Source organism: Glycine soja, chromosome 12, assembly GCF_004193775.1.
Source record: "Glycine soja cultivar W05 chromosome 12, ASM419377v2, whole genome shotgun sequence".
NCBI classification, from domain to species: domain Eukaryota; kingdom Viridiplantae; phylum Streptophyta; class Magnoliopsida; order Fabales; family Fabaceae; genus Glycine; species Glycine soja.
Window position 1 is genome coordinate 35,077,995 of NC_041013.1, and position 20,763 is coordinate 35,098,757.

General features: G+C 41.6%; 2 protein-coding genes across 2 annotated transcripts in view; both read right to left on the reverse strand.

Annotated features, from left to right (window-relative positions):
• Positions 1–12,221, reverse strand: part of LOC114378945 — a 24,801-nt gene extending 12,580 nt beyond the window's left edge. The window contains exons 1-2 of the mRNA XM_028337524.1: positions 11,896–12,221; positions 10,785–11,676 (exon numbers count right to left, since the gene is read on the reverse strand). Of these exons, the coding sequence (XP_028193325.1) occupies positions 10,785–11,676; positions 11,896–12,189 (1,186 nt within the window). The 5' untranslated portion in view covers positions 12,190–12,221. The remainder of the gene's footprint in view (positions 1–10,784; positions 11,677–11,895) is intronic.
• A 601-nt stretch (positions 12,222–12,822) lies between these two features.
• Positions 12,823–13,641, reverse strand: LOC114378946. Its single transcript, XM_028337525.1, has 2 exons — positions 13,172–13,641; positions 12,823–13,033 (listed from the first exon to the last, which is right to left on the reverse strand). The coding sequence occupies exons 1-2, from the start codon at positions 13,639–13,641 to the stop codon at positions 12,823–12,825; spliced, it is 681 nt and encodes a 226-aa protein (XP_028193326.1).
• Positions 13,642–20,763: the final 7,122 nt, after the last annotated feature.

Here is a 20,763-nt window from a genome sequence, read left to right on the forward strand (position 1 = left end):
AAAAGGACATTGAGGAGGTTGGCAGCCGGTTTCTTCATGAGCGGAAGCATACTGTATAAGAGAAATCACGACATGACACTCCTGCGGTGTGTGGATGCCAAGGAGGCAAATCACATGATCGAGGAAGTCCATGAGGGCTCGTTTGGAACGCACGCCAACGGGCATGCTATGGCCAGGAAGATCTTAAGAGCAGGTTATTACTGGCTTACCATGGAAAGTGATTGTTGTGTCCATGTGAGGAAGTGCCACAAATGTCAAGCATTCGCAGATAATGTCAATGCCCCACCACATCCTCTGAATGTCATGTCCGCCCCTTGGCCTTTCTCCATGTGGGGAATAGATGTCATCGGGGCCATTGAGCCCAAGGCCTCGAATGGTCATCGCTTCATCCTCGTAGCGATAGATTATTTCACCAAGTGGGTCGAGGCGGCTTCATATACCAATGTCACGAGGAATGTGGTGGTCAGGTTCATTAAGAAAGAGATCATCTGCCGATATGGTTTGCCAAGGAAGATTATCACGGACAACGGCACCAACCTGAATAATAAGATGATGGCGGAAATGTGCGAGGAGTTTAAAATCCAGCATCACAATTCCACGCCCTACCGGCCAAAGATGAATGGAGCCGTGGAAGCGGCCAATAAGAATATCAAAAAGATTATCCAAAAGATGACCGTGTCATATAAGGATTGGCACGAGATGCTCCCATTCGCGTTACACGGTTACCGGACTTCAGTGCGAACGTCAACTGGGGCAACGCCGTTCTCATTGGTATATGGGATGGAGGCTGTGTTACCGTTTGAGGTAGAAGTCCCGTCGTTAAGGATCTTGGCAGAATCCGGATTAAAGGAATCAAAGTGGGCTCAAACACGCTATGATCAGCTCAACCTCATTGAGGGTAAGCGCTTAACGGCCATGAGTCATGGGCGCTTATACCAGCAAAGAATGAAGAGTGCATTCGACAAGAAAGTACGCTTACGCAAGTTTCATGAGGGAGACCTTGTGCTAAAGAAAATGTCCCATGCTGTCAAGGACCATCGAGGGAAATGGGCCCCGAACTACGAAGGGCCTTTTGTTGTGAAGAGGGTTTTTTCCGGAGGAGCCCTGGTGCTTACCAACATGGATGGCGAAGAGCTACCTTCACCCGTGAACTCTGATGTCGTCAAACAATATTATGCTTAGAAGCTGGGGCAATTAAGGATGTCGCTGCATGTTCTTTATCTTTATGCGTTTTCTGGATTTCCCCAGGGATTTCCTGTCTGTTGTATCTCTCGTTACAATCTTTCAAAGAAATGAACGTGGATTCGAGGCTTTTAGTCCTCACGTTAGTTTCACACCTTGCGTTAATCTGTGATCACCTAAGCCCTTCCGCTCAGTTCATGGGATCCCCCAAGCGTTTAATTAGAATTGAACCTGAACCAACTTTCCCTAAATTTGCTGCGTTTGAAAACATTCATGCATACGCATACGCATACGCATACGCATGTATATTGTTGTGGTAAAACAGGGGCAGGACCACCTTGGGCTACCTTTTGAGGTAGAGACAAAACGTTGAGCGGCAGAAACCAATCAAGGTAGGGTAGTGACGCGGTCAAGATTGGCCATACCTGGTTGTTCATTACTTGCAGGTACTTAAGGACGGATGCAAGTGGGGATGGGGTCACGACCGACCGATCGTTGCCCCTTCTCTGTGCGAAACAAGCAGAGAATGTCGCTGCAAGGCAGCCCCGTATCCTTTGTATTTTGCAGCTTTCTTTTACTATTTGTAAGAATAAGTAATCAACGCCTAATTCTAACCTAAGTAAGTTCAAGTTAGGCAAGATGCTAATCCATGAGAAGGGAGGGGACATGGTTAATGTTCCCCTCAAAAAAAAAAAATGTGCAGGTTAGCTCGCCTGGGCGAGCTGGGCTCGCCTGGGCGAGCCACCCCTGCACCAAATTATAAGAATGACGAAAGGGGGGGCGTTTTTGCATTCAAAAACTTCTTTTCCCCCCTTTCAAAAGCCATACCCACGGGATTGACGAATTTGCAGCCCTAGGGTCATCCTTTTTCGCATTTTTTGATTCCGTTTTGCGCTTTTGTTCATCACCACCAAGTAAGTGTTCCATCCCTAAGCTTTCTAGCTTTTCATTGGTGTATTTTGATCTCCTTTTGGTGCTCTAAATTGTGGGAGTGTGCTCAAATATATGGGGCAATTTTGGTTTGTTTTCTTGCTTGATTAGGTTGAATTAGGGGTTGGTATGGGATGGCCCTAGGCCTATAATGCATTTTGAAACAATGGGACATGCCACATTGTCCCCGTTCTCTTGCTATTGACGCCTAAACGCGCACCCACCAAGTGTTCGGTGAAATGCCTCAATGGCATTAGCGCGTGACTTTTGTAAGGAAACAACCCATGGGGCATTTTGGTTTGTACACATTTTCTATTTTTGGAATATGTATTCATTCCCGAAAAAGGCTAGAGTAATTGCCCCACATATATCCTAGGCCTAGGAACTAAAATTTTATGCAAAAAGAACACAAGAGGAGGTGCATATTGGGTAAAGTTACCCTTTTTGGCCAGCAATCAGCTATGGGCCACACTACAATATTTTCCCTACGCCTAGATGTTTAGGAATTTTTCTCGTCATGAATGTGTAGGTTTAGAATAGGTAGCAAGATACCTTTGGCAATTTACACTTTGGGTATGATAGCAAAATACTTGGATGTATGTATATATAATTTTTGGTAGTCAAAATGTCTCACAAAAAATATATATAAATATGTTGCATGTTATGTGAAGAAAACATATTACAAAAAAATATATACCTTCTAATTTGAATACAATTTTAGTCAGCAAAGGAAAATATGCTTGAATTTGCATGTGGCTTTAGGTAGCAAAAACTTGAAAAAAAAAAAAAAAGAGCATGAAATGTAGCACCTTATTGTGTAGGTAGTCAAGATTCATCGTGAAGTTTGTATATGTATGGGTATTAGAAATACCAAGATGAGCGCATGTGCAGTTTTTGGTACCCCAAAATGCTTTGAGTATGCATGTATATAAATTCAGCCAAGGAGGCGTGTGTGATGTAAATAACAAATACACCTTGGAAGTACATGTAAATAATCTAGGTAATGAAGCTACCTTGATTGTATATGGGTGCATTTTTCTTAGTTGATAGGATGTCTTGTGCAAGTGAACGTTCGTAAGGAAATATGCGCATAAGCTTGCTCTAAATTTACATTGATGTTTGTATTTATGGGAGGAGGTTGTACGCCATTTTTGTTTTAAGAGTAGTGTCCCACTGGTAAAACTAACTTTCCAAATTTTTGCCTTCGCAGGAAATGGCCCCGAGGAAGCTTGCCTCAAAGAGGTCCAGGAAGGACAAGGCAGCCGAAGGAACTAGTTCTGCTCCGGAGTATGACAGTCACCGCTTTAGGAGCGCTGTACACCAGCAGCGCTTCGAGGCCATCAAGGGATGGTCGTTTCTCCGGGAGCGACGCGTCCAGCTCAGGGACGACGAGTATACTGATTTCCAGGAGGAAATAGGGCGCCGGCGGTGGGCATCACTGGTTACTCCCATGGCCAAGTTTGATCCAGAAATAGTCCTTGAGTTTTATGCCAATGCTTGGCCAACAGAGGAGGGCGTGCGTGACATGAGATCCTAGGTAAGGGGTCAGTGGATCCCGTTTGATGCCGACGCTATCGGCCAACTCCTAGGATATCCGTTGGTGTTGGAAGAGGGCCAGGAATGTGAGTATGGCCAGAGGAGGAACCGGTCTGATGGGTTCGATGAGGAGGCCATCGCCCAGCTGCTATGTATACCGGGGCAGGATTTTGCCCGGACTGCTGCAGGGAGGCGGGTGCGAATCATGCGCACCAACATGACCACCCTGACCCAGATATGGATGACGTTGCTCCTTAGCAACATCCTGCCCACCGATCATAATTCCGACCTTCCCATGCCGAAGTGTCAGCTGGTGTACGCCATCCTGACACGGATGAGCATCCATGTGGCTCAGTTGATCGCTGATGCCATCTATATTTTTGCAGGTATGGCGCCCACTAGGCACCCTTTGGACCCAGATAAGTCCAACAGGGCCCTGGGATTCCCCGCACTGATCACAGGACTCTGCCAGTCGTTCGGGATCCCCGTTGCACCTACCAAGGTGATTCGGCCGCCCATCACCCGGGCTTTTATTGAGAAGTACTGTACCCAGAGATAGGCTCAGGGTGATGCTCCACAGGCCGCAGGCGCGCCACCACCACCTCATCAGGCTGGCCAGGCTGGGGCATTTGACATGGAGCAGTATTTACGGCATTTGGTTCGCCAGTAGGCGGCCAACCACCGAGCACATGTACGGACCCATGATTGTCTGTACCAGATGAGCCTTAGCATGCAGAGCCAGGGCTTCGCTTCTTTTTCATGCCCTACTCCAGACCAGTTCAGGGTAGAGGTTGCATGGCCCGGAGATTGGCCCGAGGCCCAAGCAGGAGAGGCACCCCCAGAAGCTCCCGGCGACGGAGAAGAGGCCCACGAGGATGAGGAGATGGCCGATTTGCTTGACTTCTTGGGAGGGAGTGGAGATACGTGACTGGGAGATCCCCAGATTCATGTTTTCTTTCATATTTCTTTTGTCATTTTTATTCTATGTTATTGTTTTGACTTGAGAGACTAATGTTTGTTTTTGTTGTTTCGATTGTCATTTGTACAGCGCATACATTTTTGTTTAGATTGTTGCGTTAGTGTTTATATATCATTACTATTGATGATGTTTGAAATTCTGGAACCGTGTAGAGTTCTTCGTTTAGGAACATCGTCCAAAAAATATATGTGTAAAATAAACAAAAAAAATCATGATAAAAATAAAAATAGAAAAGAAAAAATGAAATGAATGAAATGGAAAAGAGAACAAAAAGGAAAAGAAGAAAGCAAGTAAGGAAAAAGGTGGAAAAAGAGAAAATAAGTTGTCTAGCTAAAAACCGACATGCTTTTGAAAAGAGACGATTTCCAACTTTTCTTTGAAAAAAATTCATTCATTGATCATAACCGATCTTTGAAGAAAAAACGTGTCTACACCTGAAGGGTGAATGCTGTGAAAATTTCCCCGGACGCCCAAAATGACTTGGAGGAATGCACAAATTGATAAAAGAACATATTTTGGAAACATTGGGTTGACTAAAATAGAGGAAATGAATCCTGAGCCCTAGCATCACATGACCATAAAAGTTTGACACTTGAGTGTCCACATAGGTGCATGCATGACCAGTTTTGTATAAAAGTTTCCAAATCATCATTTTTTGCATTTGTGTCATGGAAATAATGTGGGGCATCCCTTTTATCCTTGAACCAAACCAAACCCCGACATGTATCATGTCTAGCCATTCTACAAACCTTGAGCCAAAATCCTGACTCACCATAAACCTTGACCTAGGGTGAGAATGTTAATCCTTACCCTCGGAAGCGGAAAGAATAGAAGGAAATTTCCAATCAAAGAAAGGGAAAGAAGGAAGATTTCCAATCAAAGAGAAAGCAAAAAAGAAAAGAAGGAAAATTCCCCAATCAAAGAGTGGGAGAAAGCAAAAAGAAAAGAAAGGAAATTCCCAATCAAAGAATGGGAGAAAGTAAAAAAAAAGAGGAAGAAGAAGAAGGAAAGAAAGCTCCTGATCGGGGATCGAAGGAAAAACAGAAGAAATGTGCAGAGAGGTCTTTGGACCGGACAATATCTGAACAATACAGAATTGTCACCAAATGAACGAAAAAAGAAGGAAAGGGAACCACGACCTAAAATAGTCTTCTCCCTTTGATTACCAACCAAAATCCCGTGCGCTAGCGACTTTTTTTTCCTCGCCCCGCACTAAACAAAATAAAAACAGAAAAAGAAAAAGCCAGAAAAATCAAAAGCCAAAAACACACAAAAGCCGAAAGAAGAAACCACCAAAAGAACCCATTCCCAAGGGAAGTCCTATTTGATCCATGATCACACATGTAATTTTTGATTCGATAGGAAATAATTTGCAAAGTCAAGTCATGACATATCTATGGTTCGGAATTAGGATGAAACACTTACCTGTGCGAGATTGATACACTTTGAGTGGATTTCTTCTATTTTTGTCGAACCCAGTGTTTCCTCTAAATGGTCATTTAGAAACGAAATGCTAACATCCAAAATCTCATTTATGGTTATGGGAGATTTCATCAGCAGACTCTCCTTCCCCGGTAGACGCATTGTTTTTCACTCAAAAAAGCATATGCTGCTCTAAATCAGTTGGAATATTTGTCTCTTTGCTAAAGCATGTTTGCATTTTAGTGGAGAAAACACCGAGACTTTTTCCAGTCTCACAAGTTATCCAGAACTACGTAGGTCTGAGTTCCTCATTGGAGGATACGTAGGAGCAAGAGCCTTGCTTTTGTCGGCCGCCCCATAATCTTTGTCATACTGACCATGAGGTCATGTGACGTGCACCCTTGTATCATCCAGAGGCGGCGGGCCCGATGATACGCGGAGATACCTTACGGTTATCCGCACCCTTTTGTCATCCAGAGGCGGCGGGCCCGATGACAAGCAGAGACAAGGTTTGGTCATTCTGCACCCTTGTATCATCCAGAGGCGGCGGGCCCGATGATACGCGGAGATACCTTACGGTTATCCGCACCCTTTTGTCATCCAAAGGCGGCGGGCCCGATGACAAGCAGAGACCAAGTTTGGTCATTCTGCACCCTTGTGTCATCCAGAGGCGGCGGGCCCGATGGCAGGCAGAGACCAAGTTTGGTCATTCTGCACCCTTGTGTCATCCAGAGGCGGCGGGCTCGATGGCAAGCAGAGACCAAGTTTGGTCATTCTGCACCCTTGTATCATCCAGAGGCGGCGGGCCCGATGATACGCGGAGATACCTTACGGTTATCCGCACCCTTTTGTCATCCAGAGGCGGCGGGCCCGATGGCAAGCAGAGACCAAGTTTGGTCATTCTGCACCCTTGTATCATCCAGAGGCGGCGGGCCCGATGATACGCGGAGATACCTTACGGTTATCCGCACCCTTTTGTCATCCAGAGGCGGCGGGCCCGATGACAAGCAGAGACCAAGTTTGGTCATTCTGCACCCTTGTATCATCCAGAGGCGGCGGGCCCGATGATACGCGGAGATACCTTACGGTTATCCGCACCCTTTTGTCATCCAGAGGCGGCGGGCCCGATGGCAAGCAGAGACCAAGTTTGGTCATTCTGCACCCTTGTATCATCCAGAGGCGGCGGGCCCGATGATACGCGGAGATACCTTACGGTTATCCGCACCCTTTTTGTCATCCAGAGGCGGCGGGCCCGATGACAAGCAGAGACCAAGTTTGGTCATTCTGCACCCTTGTATCATCCAGAGGCGGCGGGCCCGATGATACGCGGAGATACCTTACGGTTATCCGCACCCTTTTGTCATCCAGAGGCGGCGGGCCCGATGACAAGCAGAGACCAAGTTTGGTCATTCTGCACCCTTGTATCATCCAGAGGCGGCGGGCCCGATGATACGCGGAGATACCTTACGGTTATCCGCACCCTTTTGTCATCCAGAGGCGGCGGGCCCGATGACAAGCAGAGACCAAGTTTGGTCATTCTGCACCCTTGTATCATCCAGAGGCGGCGGGCCCGATGATACGCGGAGATACCTTACGGTTATCCGCACCCTTTTGTCATCCAGAGGCGGCGGGCCCGATGATACGCGGAAATACCCAAGTGGTTATCCGTATAAACATTCTTTTGCTATCTGTAAGACAGAACGCTTGATAGCATGCAGAGGCTGACATAGTCTTCTGCACCTTTTGTTCCTCCGGGAACAACAAGTCATTTACATGTGGAAATTTCATGGTCGCCCGCGACTCTCGTCAACCGAGAGGAGCGAAATTAGTGTCATACCCTAATTTTCGTCCGGGGACCTTTGCTTGATGACATGCGACCATTCTTTGGTCCTTGTGAGGTGCTTGGCATCCATCATTAGGCAGTTTGTGAAATTCTAGGAACGACAAGTCATGGTCACCCGCGACTCTCGTCAACCGAGAGGAGTGAAATTAGTGTCATACCCTAATTTTCGTCCGGGGACCTTTGCTTGATGACATGCGACCATTCTTTGGTCCTTGTGAGGTGCTTGGCACCCATCATTAGGCAGTTTGTGAAAATTCTGGGAACAACAAGTCATTTGCATATGGAGATTTTATGGTCACCCGCGACTCTCGTCAAATCGAGAGGAACGAAATTAGTGTCTTATCTTTACTTTCCTTTTATCTCCAATAAAAGACAAGTAAAGAGGGGCAACTGTCATACCCTAATTTCGTCCGGGGACCTTTGCTTGATGACATGCGACCTTTCTTTGGTCCTTGTGAGGTGCTTGGCATCCATCATTAGGCAATTTGTGAAATTCCAGGACATGCCGAAAAACCAAAAATATATTGATGCACAATCCGTAAGTTTCCGTGACACACCGGAAATCAAATGGAAGCATCGTTGCATAATTAAGTGAGGTTCCGTAACATTCCGTAAGTCAAAAAGGGGATGATTATGTAATCCGCAAGGTTCCGTAACATTACGGAAAGAAAACAAGTATCGTTACGAAATTCGTAAGTTTCCGTAACTTTACGAAAAAAGAATCACCAAAAAACAGCAGAGGGGGGTGTACTTAGTAAAAATGAGGGTGCAAATAGCACCCAGGCCCACTTGGGCCCTCCAGAATATTCCTCCAGAAGGCTGTTGCTTCTGGAGGAAGCAACCTGGCTCGCCTGGGCGAGCTGGGCGGCAACCACCTCCCCTATTTTGTTATAAATAGGGGAGGAAGTGAAGAAGAAAAGGGTTCAGCCCCTTTGGCACTTCTCTCTCTTTCGAATTTGCTTGGAAAAATTGTTTCCGTGAAGAAAATCTAAGCCGAGGCGCTTCCAAAACGTTTCCGTAACGTTTTCCGTGAGGAATTTCGCAAAGGTTTCAACCGTTCTTCGACGTTCTTCATTCGTTCTTCATCGTTCTTCGATCTTCAACGGGTAAGTACCTCGAACCAAGCTTTTCGATTCATTCTATGTACCCGTAGTGGTCCACATTGTGTTTCGTGCATTTTTATTCTCGTTTTGTTTACTTTTTATACCCCCTTTTGACGTGCTTAAGCCATTTTACTTAAGTCATTTCTCGCTTAACTTAAAAATAAAATCAATTTCCACCGAACGTTTGAATTGTATTATCCGTTAACTTCGGTTAAAATGAATTCCGACCGTTCGGTCGTGCCGTAACCACGTTGGAAATCAAAAAGAGGTAAAAAATAATATAATAATAAAAAAAAACATCTTTTAGTAAAATAAAGCGAAAAATCAATCGGACGTTTTTTCTCTTTGGGATTTCTCATTCTTAATCGAATTGATTAATAACTAAAGTGAAACTAAGGCTAAAATCAACTCGCCTAGTCAAGCTCGTCCACAAAAATAGGCTTTTGAAGTTTGTCATTTCAATTTCTCACTAAGTAAAATGGATCATTTTTAAGGTCCAACGCCTTAAAATGATCACCACTTAAGTAAAAAAGAATCGCTTGATAAGAAAGAACTACGTAGGTCTGAGTTCCTCATGGAGGATACGTAGGAGCAAAAGCCCCGCTTTTGTCGACCACCCCAAGAGATCGTTAATGGTCCAATGCCTTAACGTTTCTCTCCTTTCAAAAACAAGAGATCGTTAATGGTCCAATGCCTTAACGTTTCTCTCCTTTCAAAAACAAGAGATCGTTAATGGTCCAATGCCTTAACGTTTCTCCCCTTTCAAAATCAAAAGACCGTTTAATGGTTCAACACCTTAAATGACCTTTTGTTCAATAACAACAAATTTTGCAAAAAAAGACAAAAACAACTTAACCAAACACTTTGTTCCGAAAGAACTATGTAGGTCTGATTTCCTCATCGCAAAATTGAGGAATACGTAGGAGCAAAGGGAAACACCCTTGTCGACCACAAAAAGAGAAAAATATAAAAAGGGTATAAAGGATATAGAGACATAAAAAGGGAATATAAAAATCAAAGTCATGTTTGCACATTCGATTAAAGGCTGCCGTCCCTTGGGACGGACGTGTGGGGTGCTAATACCTTCCCCGCGCGTTAATACAACTCCCGAACCTTTCACTTAAAAGTTCGTAGATCGCGTCTTTTCCGGTTTTTCCGACGTTTTCCTCAAATAAACGTTGGTGGCGACTCCGCGCGTATTCCTTTCGTGGAACACGCATCCCGCGAGTCACGCGTCGCCCTCCCGCCGAAGGGTAGGTTGCGACAATCTCTAAAGGTTGCAACTTCCCTGAAGGCTTCTGGTGTTCTATCTTAGCTTTTTGACACACTAGGCATGCAAGGACAAACTCATTAACTTCTTTCTTCAGACCCGGCCACCAAAACATCTGCCTAAGGTCCTGGTACATCTTAGTCGCTCCCGGGTGGATACTCAGACTACTTCTATGGCCCTCTTCCAAAATCGTTCTTCTAAGCTTGGGTACACTAGGAACACACACCCTATCTTGAAACCTCAAGACTCCATCAGTTCCCACTCTAAAACTACTCTCTCTCCCTGCGACTATGGACTCTTACTGGGCTGACAAGAATGGGTCAAACTTCTGACCTTCACGGATCTCGCTCAAGAGTTCGCTGGTGACTCTCAACATACCCAACTTAATGCTTCTAGAGGTGATCTCACATGCCAAACTCATGTCTCTAAACTGCTCTAAGAGGTTTAACTCTCTAACCATGAAAGCAGACATTTGAAGGGATTTTCTACTTAAGGCATCAGCTACTACATTGGCTTTACCTAGATGATAGCTAAGCTCAAAATCGTAATCCTTAAAGAACTCTAACCATCTCCTCTGCCTCATGTTAAGCTCTTTTTGATCAAACAAATATCTAAGGCTCTTATGGTCACTAAACACCTCAAATTTAGATCCATAAAGGTAATGCCTCCAAAGCTTAAGAGCAAAAACTACGGCTGCTAACTCAAGATCATGTGTGGGATAATTCCTTTCATGTATCTTAAGCTGTCGAGAAGCATAGGCCATTACCTGTCCCCGTTGCATAAGCACTCCACCCAAACCCATCTTGGACGCATCACAATACACCACAAAAGATTCACTCGGATTAGGTAACACTAAGACTGGTGCAGTGGTCAACCTTTCCTTAAGGGTACGGAAACTACTCTCACATTGGGCATCCCACACAAAAACTTGACCTTTACGAGTAAGCTTAGTCAAAGGTAAGGCTAGCTTAGAAAAACCCTCTATGAATCTATGGTAGTATCCTGCTAAGCCAAGAAAGCTCCTAATCTCAAACACTGACTTAGGACTCTCCCAACTCATCACTGCCTCTACCTTGGAAGGATCTACCGCTATCTCTCCCTTAGATATAACATGCCCTAAGAAGCTCACCTCCTCTAGCCAAAAATCACAGTTGGACAACTTAGCATACAGTCTATTGTCTTTAAGGGTTTGCAACACAACTCTCAAATGCTCCTCATGTTCCTCTCTCGTCTTAGAATACACTAAGATATCATCTATGAAGACCACTACAAAACTATCTAGGTAGGGGTGAAAGATCCTATTCATATAATCCATGAACACACCAGGGGCGTTGGTCACACCAAAAGGCGTAACCAAGTACTCATAATGACCGTAACGGGTCCTAAAGGCAGTCTTCGGAACATCTTCAGGCTTCACTCTAATCTGGTGGTAACCTGACCTAAGATCTATCTTACTGAACACACAAGCCCCTACTAATTGGTCCATCAAGTCATCTATCCTAGGCAAAGGGTACCTATTCTTAATGGTTACCTTATTCAACTGACGATAATCTACACATAGCCTCATGGTCCCATCCTTCTTCTTAACTAACAACACCGGTGGTCCCCAGGGTGACACACTAGGCCTCACAAATTGTTTCTCTAAAAGTTCCTCTAACTGTTTCTTAAGCTCACCCAACTCCACAGGGGACATCCTATAAGGTGCTATGGATATGGGTCCAGTACCGGGCACTAGGTCTATCGAGAACTCGACCTCTCTCTCAGGTGGTAATCCTGACACCTCCTCAAACACCTCTGGAAACTTTCTCACCAATGGTATATCACTCACAGGGGTTTTGGTCTCAACACTCATACTAGATAAGATCATGTATACCTGTGCATCCTCCCTTAAAGATGCCTCAACTTGGTTAGCAGACAAAAACATATCACCTTCACTCACACCAGACTCAGGAAAGACAACAGATTTTTGAAAACAATTTAATAAGACATGATTGGAAGATAACCAGTCCATACCAAGAATAACATCAATCTGACTCAAAGGTAAGACAACTAAATCAATTTGAAACTGTCTATCAGAAATTAAGACAGGACATTGCAAGCACACATCAGAAGTTAAAACAGACCCACTAGTAGGTGTATTCACAATCAAGTCAAATTTCAAGGAAGACACAGGCAAGGCAAGTTTTTCAACACAGACACGAGAAATAAATGAATGGGTCGCACCTGAATCATACAATACAACCAAGGGAACTTGACTTATGAAACACATACCTTGGATGAGTTCATCAGACTGTGCGGCATCAGCACCACTAAGAGCAAACACTCTCCCTGTGGTCCTTGGTCGTCCACTCTGATTATTCAGACTTCCACTCCTCTTCTCCCTCCTCGGATATGTGCAACTGGTACTGAGGTGGCCCTTACCTTGGCAGTTAAAACAAGTCACCTCTCTATCTGTGCACTCACGTGCAATATGCCCAAGCCGACCACACTTCCCACACCTGAGTGGTGTAGTAACAATAGCAGGAGCACCACTACCACCACTACCTCTACCCGTAGACTAAGACACCCTGTTAATTGGCTGAGAACTCCCACCAACTGGTTGAAGTCCTCCACTGGTCCTCTGTCCTCCAGAATGGTTTCCATATTTCCCGGGAGGGGCAGAATATGGCTTAGCACGATTGTGAGTCACAAGCTTCTTATCTTTCCCATGACTAGCATTGGCATTCCTGTAAAAAGCAGTCTTCTCCCGCTGATCTTCATCAAAGATTCTACACATGTTGATCAACTGTGCAAAGTTATGAATACCGTGATAATTTACCATCATTTTTACTTCTGGTCGAAGGCCATTGACAAATTTCATGCATTTGGACCTCTCCCCAGCTTCCCCCTAATAATGAGGAAAATACCTTACAAGGTTCTCAAACCTCGCCGCATACTCTGCCACCGTCATACTTTCCTGTTTCAGCTCGAGAAACTCCATCTCCTTCCTATTCTTCACATCTTCCGGAAAATACTTCTCCAGAAAAGTTTGTCTGAAAGTCTCCCATTGGACAACAACACCACCTGCTCCCTCTAAACGTGGGCGAGTGTTCTCCCACCAGTACTCTGCCTCATCTGCTAGCATGTGAGTAGCAAACAACACCTTCTGATGGTCCTGACACTCCATCACCCGGAAGATCTTCTCAATCTCCCTCAGCCAAGCCTCAGCACCCTCAGGATCATAACCCCCTTTGAAAGTAGGTGGGTTGTTCCTCTGAAAGCAATCTAACCCATGGTACATAGTTGCTCCTCCACCGCCTCCCTGATTGGCCATAACTTGCGCCAAGTTGTTCAAGGCCTCGGTAAGAAGTCGTTCTTGCTCATTTCTCACAGCCATTACTTCCTATGTCACGCAAGAAACAAAACTTTGAAGAAAATAAAATAAAATAAAAATATACCAACACAATAGAGTACACCTCTAATCAAACAAAACAAACATAACACATCAGAGTACACAAGGAAACACAGAAAGCTCATAACACACATGGCTGAAAGGTTCGACCTGCTCTGATACCACTAAATGTGACACCCTCTACCCTTACAATTATAACTAACTAATTAAATAAATCATACAAAATTTAATTAAAAGATTATAAACACATAATAATAAAAGAAGAAAAAAAAACATGCAAAATTAATTAATAATTTTTCTTTTTAAACACATTTAATTTAATCAATTCAAAAGGATAAAGGTTCACATCCACTTAGTGAAAACATAATAGAATTTTTTTTTTTAATAAAAGATAAGATTATCCCGGCTCAAAACAAGGCCGTCCACTCTAAATAAATAATAAAAAGAAACTAAAGTAGAAAAGTATAACACAATTATATCATTCAGTAAATCATAATCCCTATCACAGACTAAGTCTCTCCATCTCTAGCATGTGACTCATCATATGAAGGCTCACCTGAAACAAAGTGGCAATTAGCCCAAACACAAACACACACCGGGAGTGAGTTATCACATTCGTATATAATAAAACATTAGAGCATGTGAAACATATAATACTTAAAGCTGAATTTATATAAATAACATTACTGCACAAAATCGCACACATTATTCACACCCATTCAAGTTTACACACTCCATAAAATAACATCAACCACAATTGTTAACTCAATGAAATTCAAACACAAGCGTTATGCAACAATTATACTAAGACTCAAGACTATATGCAATGTGGTACCATGTCAGTGAAAAACAACACTAGGGCGCTTAGGAGTACATGACAAAGCACACCACACAATGGGTATACTCGGTCACTCTCACTAAGTAACATCATAAGGTGACCAGTCAGGGTTACTCTGTTTTGCGAGAATGCCCCAACCACATGGGATCAACATGGGCTTAAAGGAGCACTCAAACCGAGTATCTTTACCCCCAAGGCCTAGACTCCGAAGAATCCGTTTGGGCCTCACCTTCCTGATTCAGGTCCAACCCCTAAAATATTTTTTATTATTTGCACGCAGACACTGTTTATGAGTTATATAATACTCACGACCTTACTCTTATATTTCAAACATATTTAACAAATTGCGCTATAGTTTAACCCTTCAGGATCCTAACTAGGAATCCTACAATTTTCTTTAACACTGCGCATAAAAGTTCTCTCAAGGTACACACTGGTCGGGTTACTGTATAACTCATAACTCACATGACAAGTAATATCACTACAAATATCAATCACACACTCATTCACAACCATGTTTCATGTCTACAGTTTAACATTTCACACTCTAACTAATTACAAAATATACTCAACAATTAGATAACAATGTATCATAATAATAATAACATACAATATTTAACTTCAAGGCTTATAAACAAGTAACTATAAAATACAAGTAAAATATATATATATATATATATATATATATATATATATATATATATATATATAAGTATATTATATTCAATATATATAACAAAATATATATTAACGTAAACGTAAACGTACATATTATATATAACATATAAAAAGTATTAAATATATATTAATATAAAGTAATCACAATAATATCAAATATATTATTAAGTAAATACAAATTATATATAACAATAAAATATATACTCATATTGATTTCTATGAACAACATGTATACCTATATTTTAAATATATTTCAACTAAGTTGCCAACATCAAGAAAATGCCTAATTACAATGTGAATACAACTTTAGTTAATTTCTTTAAATGATTTTAGCCAATTCAATTATCCAACAATCCTTACACCTATGAATTTCATGACAAGAAATCACCCACGTGAAATAAAATATACAGTTTGTAAAAAAAAAACAGTATCAATATATATGTACATGTATACACTGCGGTGTAAAAATAATTATCCGGACACAATATACATTAGCACAGGAACAAGATTGAAAGGCCAACATATCTGGTATAAACAAAATCACCACCACACAATTTTTATGCTAATTATAAATAATTCTAATTCCTAAGGTACACACCTAACACAGAAACACATCAATCCTACAACAAACTCGCAACAGAACACATCAATTCTACAACAAACTCGCAACAGAACACCAATTGGTTCATCAAACACACTCAATCCGCGATTAAACATGAAAACATAATTAAATTCATAAACACCCCAAAATAACCCAAAAGTTGATCCTCTAGGGATCCCTACACATGTTCATTCTAATCCCCAAGCGTGAGTAACTCATCCCTTACCTCAAGGTAGTCGCTTAAATGTTCTCTGTTAGCAATGGTGGCGTCTCTGGTGCTCTCTAGAGCTCCTCCTCTGATTGCTCTGTTAGGGTTCTTGTGCGTCAGAAAAGAAGAAAGGAACAGAATGTGTTTTCCAAAAAGCTGCTCTAGGTTAACATTTGGCTTATATAGTGGGAATTTATGACCTAATAATTTTTATTTTATTTTTTCTTATTTATTTATGTATTAATTTATTAATTTATTATTTTCTTATTTACTTATTAAAGTTACGGCTGTTACACCTAAGCAGGCGAGCTCCTGGCAGTCAACAGATAAAAGGAACAAAGACCACAAAGCAAGGAGGCTTGTGTGGTGGCTAGCCAGCTGTGAATCTTGTGTGATATATGGGTTATGGCCTCTGGTAATTGATTACAAGGCTTAAAAATGAAGACAGGAGGCTAAGATGGTCTTTGGTAATCGATTACCAAGGGGTGTAATCGATTACCAGGCTTGAAAACGAGGTCAGGAAACTAGGAGAGCTTCTGGTAATCGATTACCAAGGGGTGTAATCGATTACCAGGCTTAAAGAGGGAACTGGAAGATTGTGGAGGCCTCTGGTAATCGATTACCAGTCTATGTAATCGATTACACAGGGGAATGGGTCACTGGTAATCGATTATCAGGTATGTGTAATCGATTACACAGTGCCTTTTTCAGGTTTTTATGTTTTGAAGCTGTGTAATTCGAGTTTGGCCTCTGGTAATCGATTACCAAGGCTGTGTAATCGATTACCAGAGATGAAAAGCCTAAAGATACCCCTTTTATTTGGGATGACCCTTACTTGTGGAAATTGTGCAGTGATCAGGTCATTAGACGATGCATTCCAGATCATGAGACTGACTCAGTCCTGCAGTTCTGTCATTCCTCCGCACTGGAAGGTCATCTGGGTGTTCAAAGGACAGCTCGCAAAGTGCTTGACTGTGGCTTTTATTGGCCTACCATCTTTAAAGATGCGTGGAAGATTTGTAGCACTTGTGAGCAGTGTCATTAAGCAGGAAGTGCACTTACATGGCGACAACAAATGCCTCAGCAACCTATGCTATTATGTGAGGTGTTTGATGTCTGGGGCATAGATTTCATGGGCCTTTTTCTTGTCTCTTTTGGTTATGTTTACATTCTCCTTGTAGTTGATTATGTTTCAAAATGGGTGGAACCAAGCCCACTAGAACTAATGATGCTAAGGTTGTTGCAGATTTTGTCAAATCTAATCTGTTTTGCAGGTTTGAAGTACCTAAAGCAATCGTTAGTGATAAAGGAACCCATTTTTGCAACAAATCAATGCATGCCGTGCTTAAAAAGTACGGGGTTGTACATAGGGTATCCACACCATACCACCCCCAAACCAATGGACAGACATAAATTTCTAACAGGGAGATCAAGATAATTTTAGAGAAGATTGTGCAGCCAAGCAGGAAAGATTGGAGTACCAGGCTTGATGATGCTCTTTGGGCACATCAGACTGCCTACAAAGCACCCATAGGAATCGGGTTGTCTTTGGAAAGACATGTCATCTTCCAGTGGAGATTGGGCACAAAGCATATTGGGCAGTGAAGACCTGCAACTTCTCATTGGATCAAGCTGGTGAGGAAAGAAAGTTGCAACTGATTGAGTTAGATGAAATCTGCCTAGAAGTGTATGAGAATGCCAAGTTCTACAAAGAAAAGACCAAGAAGTTCCATGATAGCATGATAATTAAGAAGGACTTCATGGTTGGGCAAAAAGTGTTATTGTATAATTCTAGACTTGGACTCATGAGTGGTAAGTTGAGGTCTAAGTGGATTGGTCCTTTTGTTGTTACTAATGTTTTTCCTTATGGTACAGTTGAGATCAAAAGCAACTCCACAAACAAGAGCTTCAAGGTCAATGGACACCGACTTAAGCCATTTCTCACAAACCCTTCTTTAGTGGACGTAGTAGTGGAAGAGACTTCCTTACTCCACCCTACTCTTCCTCCACCATGACTTAGGGAGTTCTTCTTTTCCTATCTCCTTCTTTGCTTTTATTACACTTGTCCAATTCTATTTGATGGTTTAATTGCTTTTAATCTTTTAATTGTGCTACATTGAGGACAATGTGTTGTTTAAGTATGGGGGAGAGGTGTTCCTTGGTTTTGCTAGTTTTGTTGGTTTTGTTAATTTTGTTAGTTGTGTTAAATTTGTTAATTTTGTTAGTTTTGTTGGGTTTCTAGTTAAATATTTTAGGTCAATTCTGTTTGCATGTACAACTTTGCATATTTTTCTTTGAATTATAGGATATGTTCAAGTAATGGGTAATTGTTTTGAAAATAAAAGTCTCTTGACATTTTGTGATTGAAATCCTTGTTTTTCCTCTACATGTCATGATAGTTTTGAAAGCTCAATTTGAAAGTGATAAGTTTACCTTTGTGAGAATTTGAGCCATCCATCATCATATTCATTTGGTGTGTTTTGCCCCATTGATTGCTTGCACAATAGCCTTGGCTTGATTCTTGTTGATGCTTCCTAATTCACATGCATATTTGGAAATGATTTAGGCAATTTTGTTCTTATAAGCCTCTAGCCAAATGGACTTACCTTGAATTAATTCCTTTGATATCCCTTTTGAGCCTTGTTTCCCTTTCCTTGTTTTGAAGCTCACTACAAGCCTTAAGTGAAAAACCATGATATCACCTTACCCTTAAGGAATTTTGGAGCTTCGCAATTGTTTGGGGAATAAGTGTAGGGGGGGGGGGTATGTGTCATTGGAAGATATGATTTTTGGCCATGCTTAATGTTTTATTTTGGCCATGCTTGATGTATATATATATTGCCTAGTTCTTGCTTTAATCTTCAAAAATTCAAATTCAACTGCTGCTAATTCGTACTATTAAAAAAATGAAAAAAAAGAAGAAAAAGAAAAAAAAAAGAAGAAGTGAAGTTGAATAAATAAGGTCTTGTTTTGAGGACTTGATTTGGGTTGAAGCCTTGGTTGATTTTGTTGATATTAGAGGGTTTGGGTTTACTACTTATGCTTAAATTCCACTTATTCCCCATTGCTCCTCTATTCCTTTGGGATTTCGCTACTTATTCCATATTTTTCCCTACCTTGTCCTTGGCCCCATTACAACCTTAAAAGACCTTTTGATCCTCATGTGCTTGTGTTTATGGGTTGATTGTCAATTTTAGAATCTTGCCAGGTTTATGTGGTGTTGGTTTTCATGGGTGCTTTGAGGGTAAATAGTAGCCTAGACACTTGAGAGATAGAGTGTATATCTTGTAAGGCTTTATCACTTTTCATTCTTGAGCTGATTAACTATTTTGCCATGATTGGGTTGCTTGGATGATTTTCACGAATGTCTTGACTCTTTGAATCTCTTCATGTTAGATGTTACTCATTCCTTTCATTCCTTGATGTTCATTGAGAAATATGTAAATGTTTTTGTTTGTCTCTCTTTGATATCTTTGGATTTTGTTCTTTCTTTCATTTTTGTCCAGGAGTGCAAAAGGCTAAGTATGGGGGGATTTGATGTGTCATTATTTTATCCCATTTTCTTAACCCTTTTTTCACCATTTTAATGACTGATTAGTCTTAATTGTCAAATTTATTAGGCAGTTTTATTATTTGGGCTCATTTAGCTAATTTATGTTTTTAATCTAATTTCAGGAATTAATGAAGCATTGAACTTAATCCGGATTTTGGTTGTGGACTTAAAGAGGGCAAATAAAGCAATGTTTACCTTAGTTAATTTTTAATTAGAAGATTGCAATTTTATTTTATGTTGTTCAGTGTTTATTTCGTTTTGGGCCAGAATAATGTAATAGGGCCCAGTGACTTTGAGTGACCCTTATAAGTATCAGCCTTGGGATTTGTGTAAGGGGGAGATGCTATTATTCAGAGCATAGGGTTTTAGGGTTTTACGTTTTTAGCTTTGGATTACTGTTCACGTTAAGGCATTTTCCAATTTTCTGCTTCTAATTGCAATTTCGTTTTTATTTCTTCTTCTACCTTTAGTTTCAATTACGTTTTCTGCCCTCAGCTTCGTTTATGTTTTTGCTTCTAGTTTTATTTATGTTTTCTGCTTTTGTTGAACTTATGGAAGGCTAAATTTCTAGTGTTGTTTCCCTCTGAGGATGAAGCGTAACTCTCTTTGAGGTTCTGTTTTTAATGTTGCTCTCCTATCGGTTTTCCCTTCACCAATTAACCCACATGCATTCTGTTAATCTGTGCATGCTTCGTGTTCGATTAATTGCCTCTGTGCTTAAATTGCGTTCGTGCTTAATGAACAAGGGGTTAATTGGTGTATGTGTTGCTTAATCACATATTGACAGCCCTAAGTTCATTTTTGCTTAGTAAATTAAATTAGGGTTGGATTAAATGGTTAACTTCCAGGGGTGAAAGCCTCATAACCTAGGATAAGAGAATGGCTTCTGAATTAGAGGAAACAACATGTTTTTAATATTATTAATTTCATATTCCAGTTTTGCTTGTTCTTTAATTCACAAAACAAACAATCCCCCCCAATTGTTACTATTACTACAAGTATATTATGAACATTTGGTTTATCATTGCTCGTTGGGAAACGACCTAGGATCACTTCCTAGTACTACATTTTAATGTTTATTTGATTCGGGTACGGCCTTGATCAGTGCTAAAAGTGACAATTAAGCTTAGCTCATCAGTGGGCTAAGCGCGCATCTACCACTAAGCGCAGCTTCAGCGCGCTTAGCGCAACAGAAGAATCTGGCAGAGCATCAATATCAAGGCCGCATG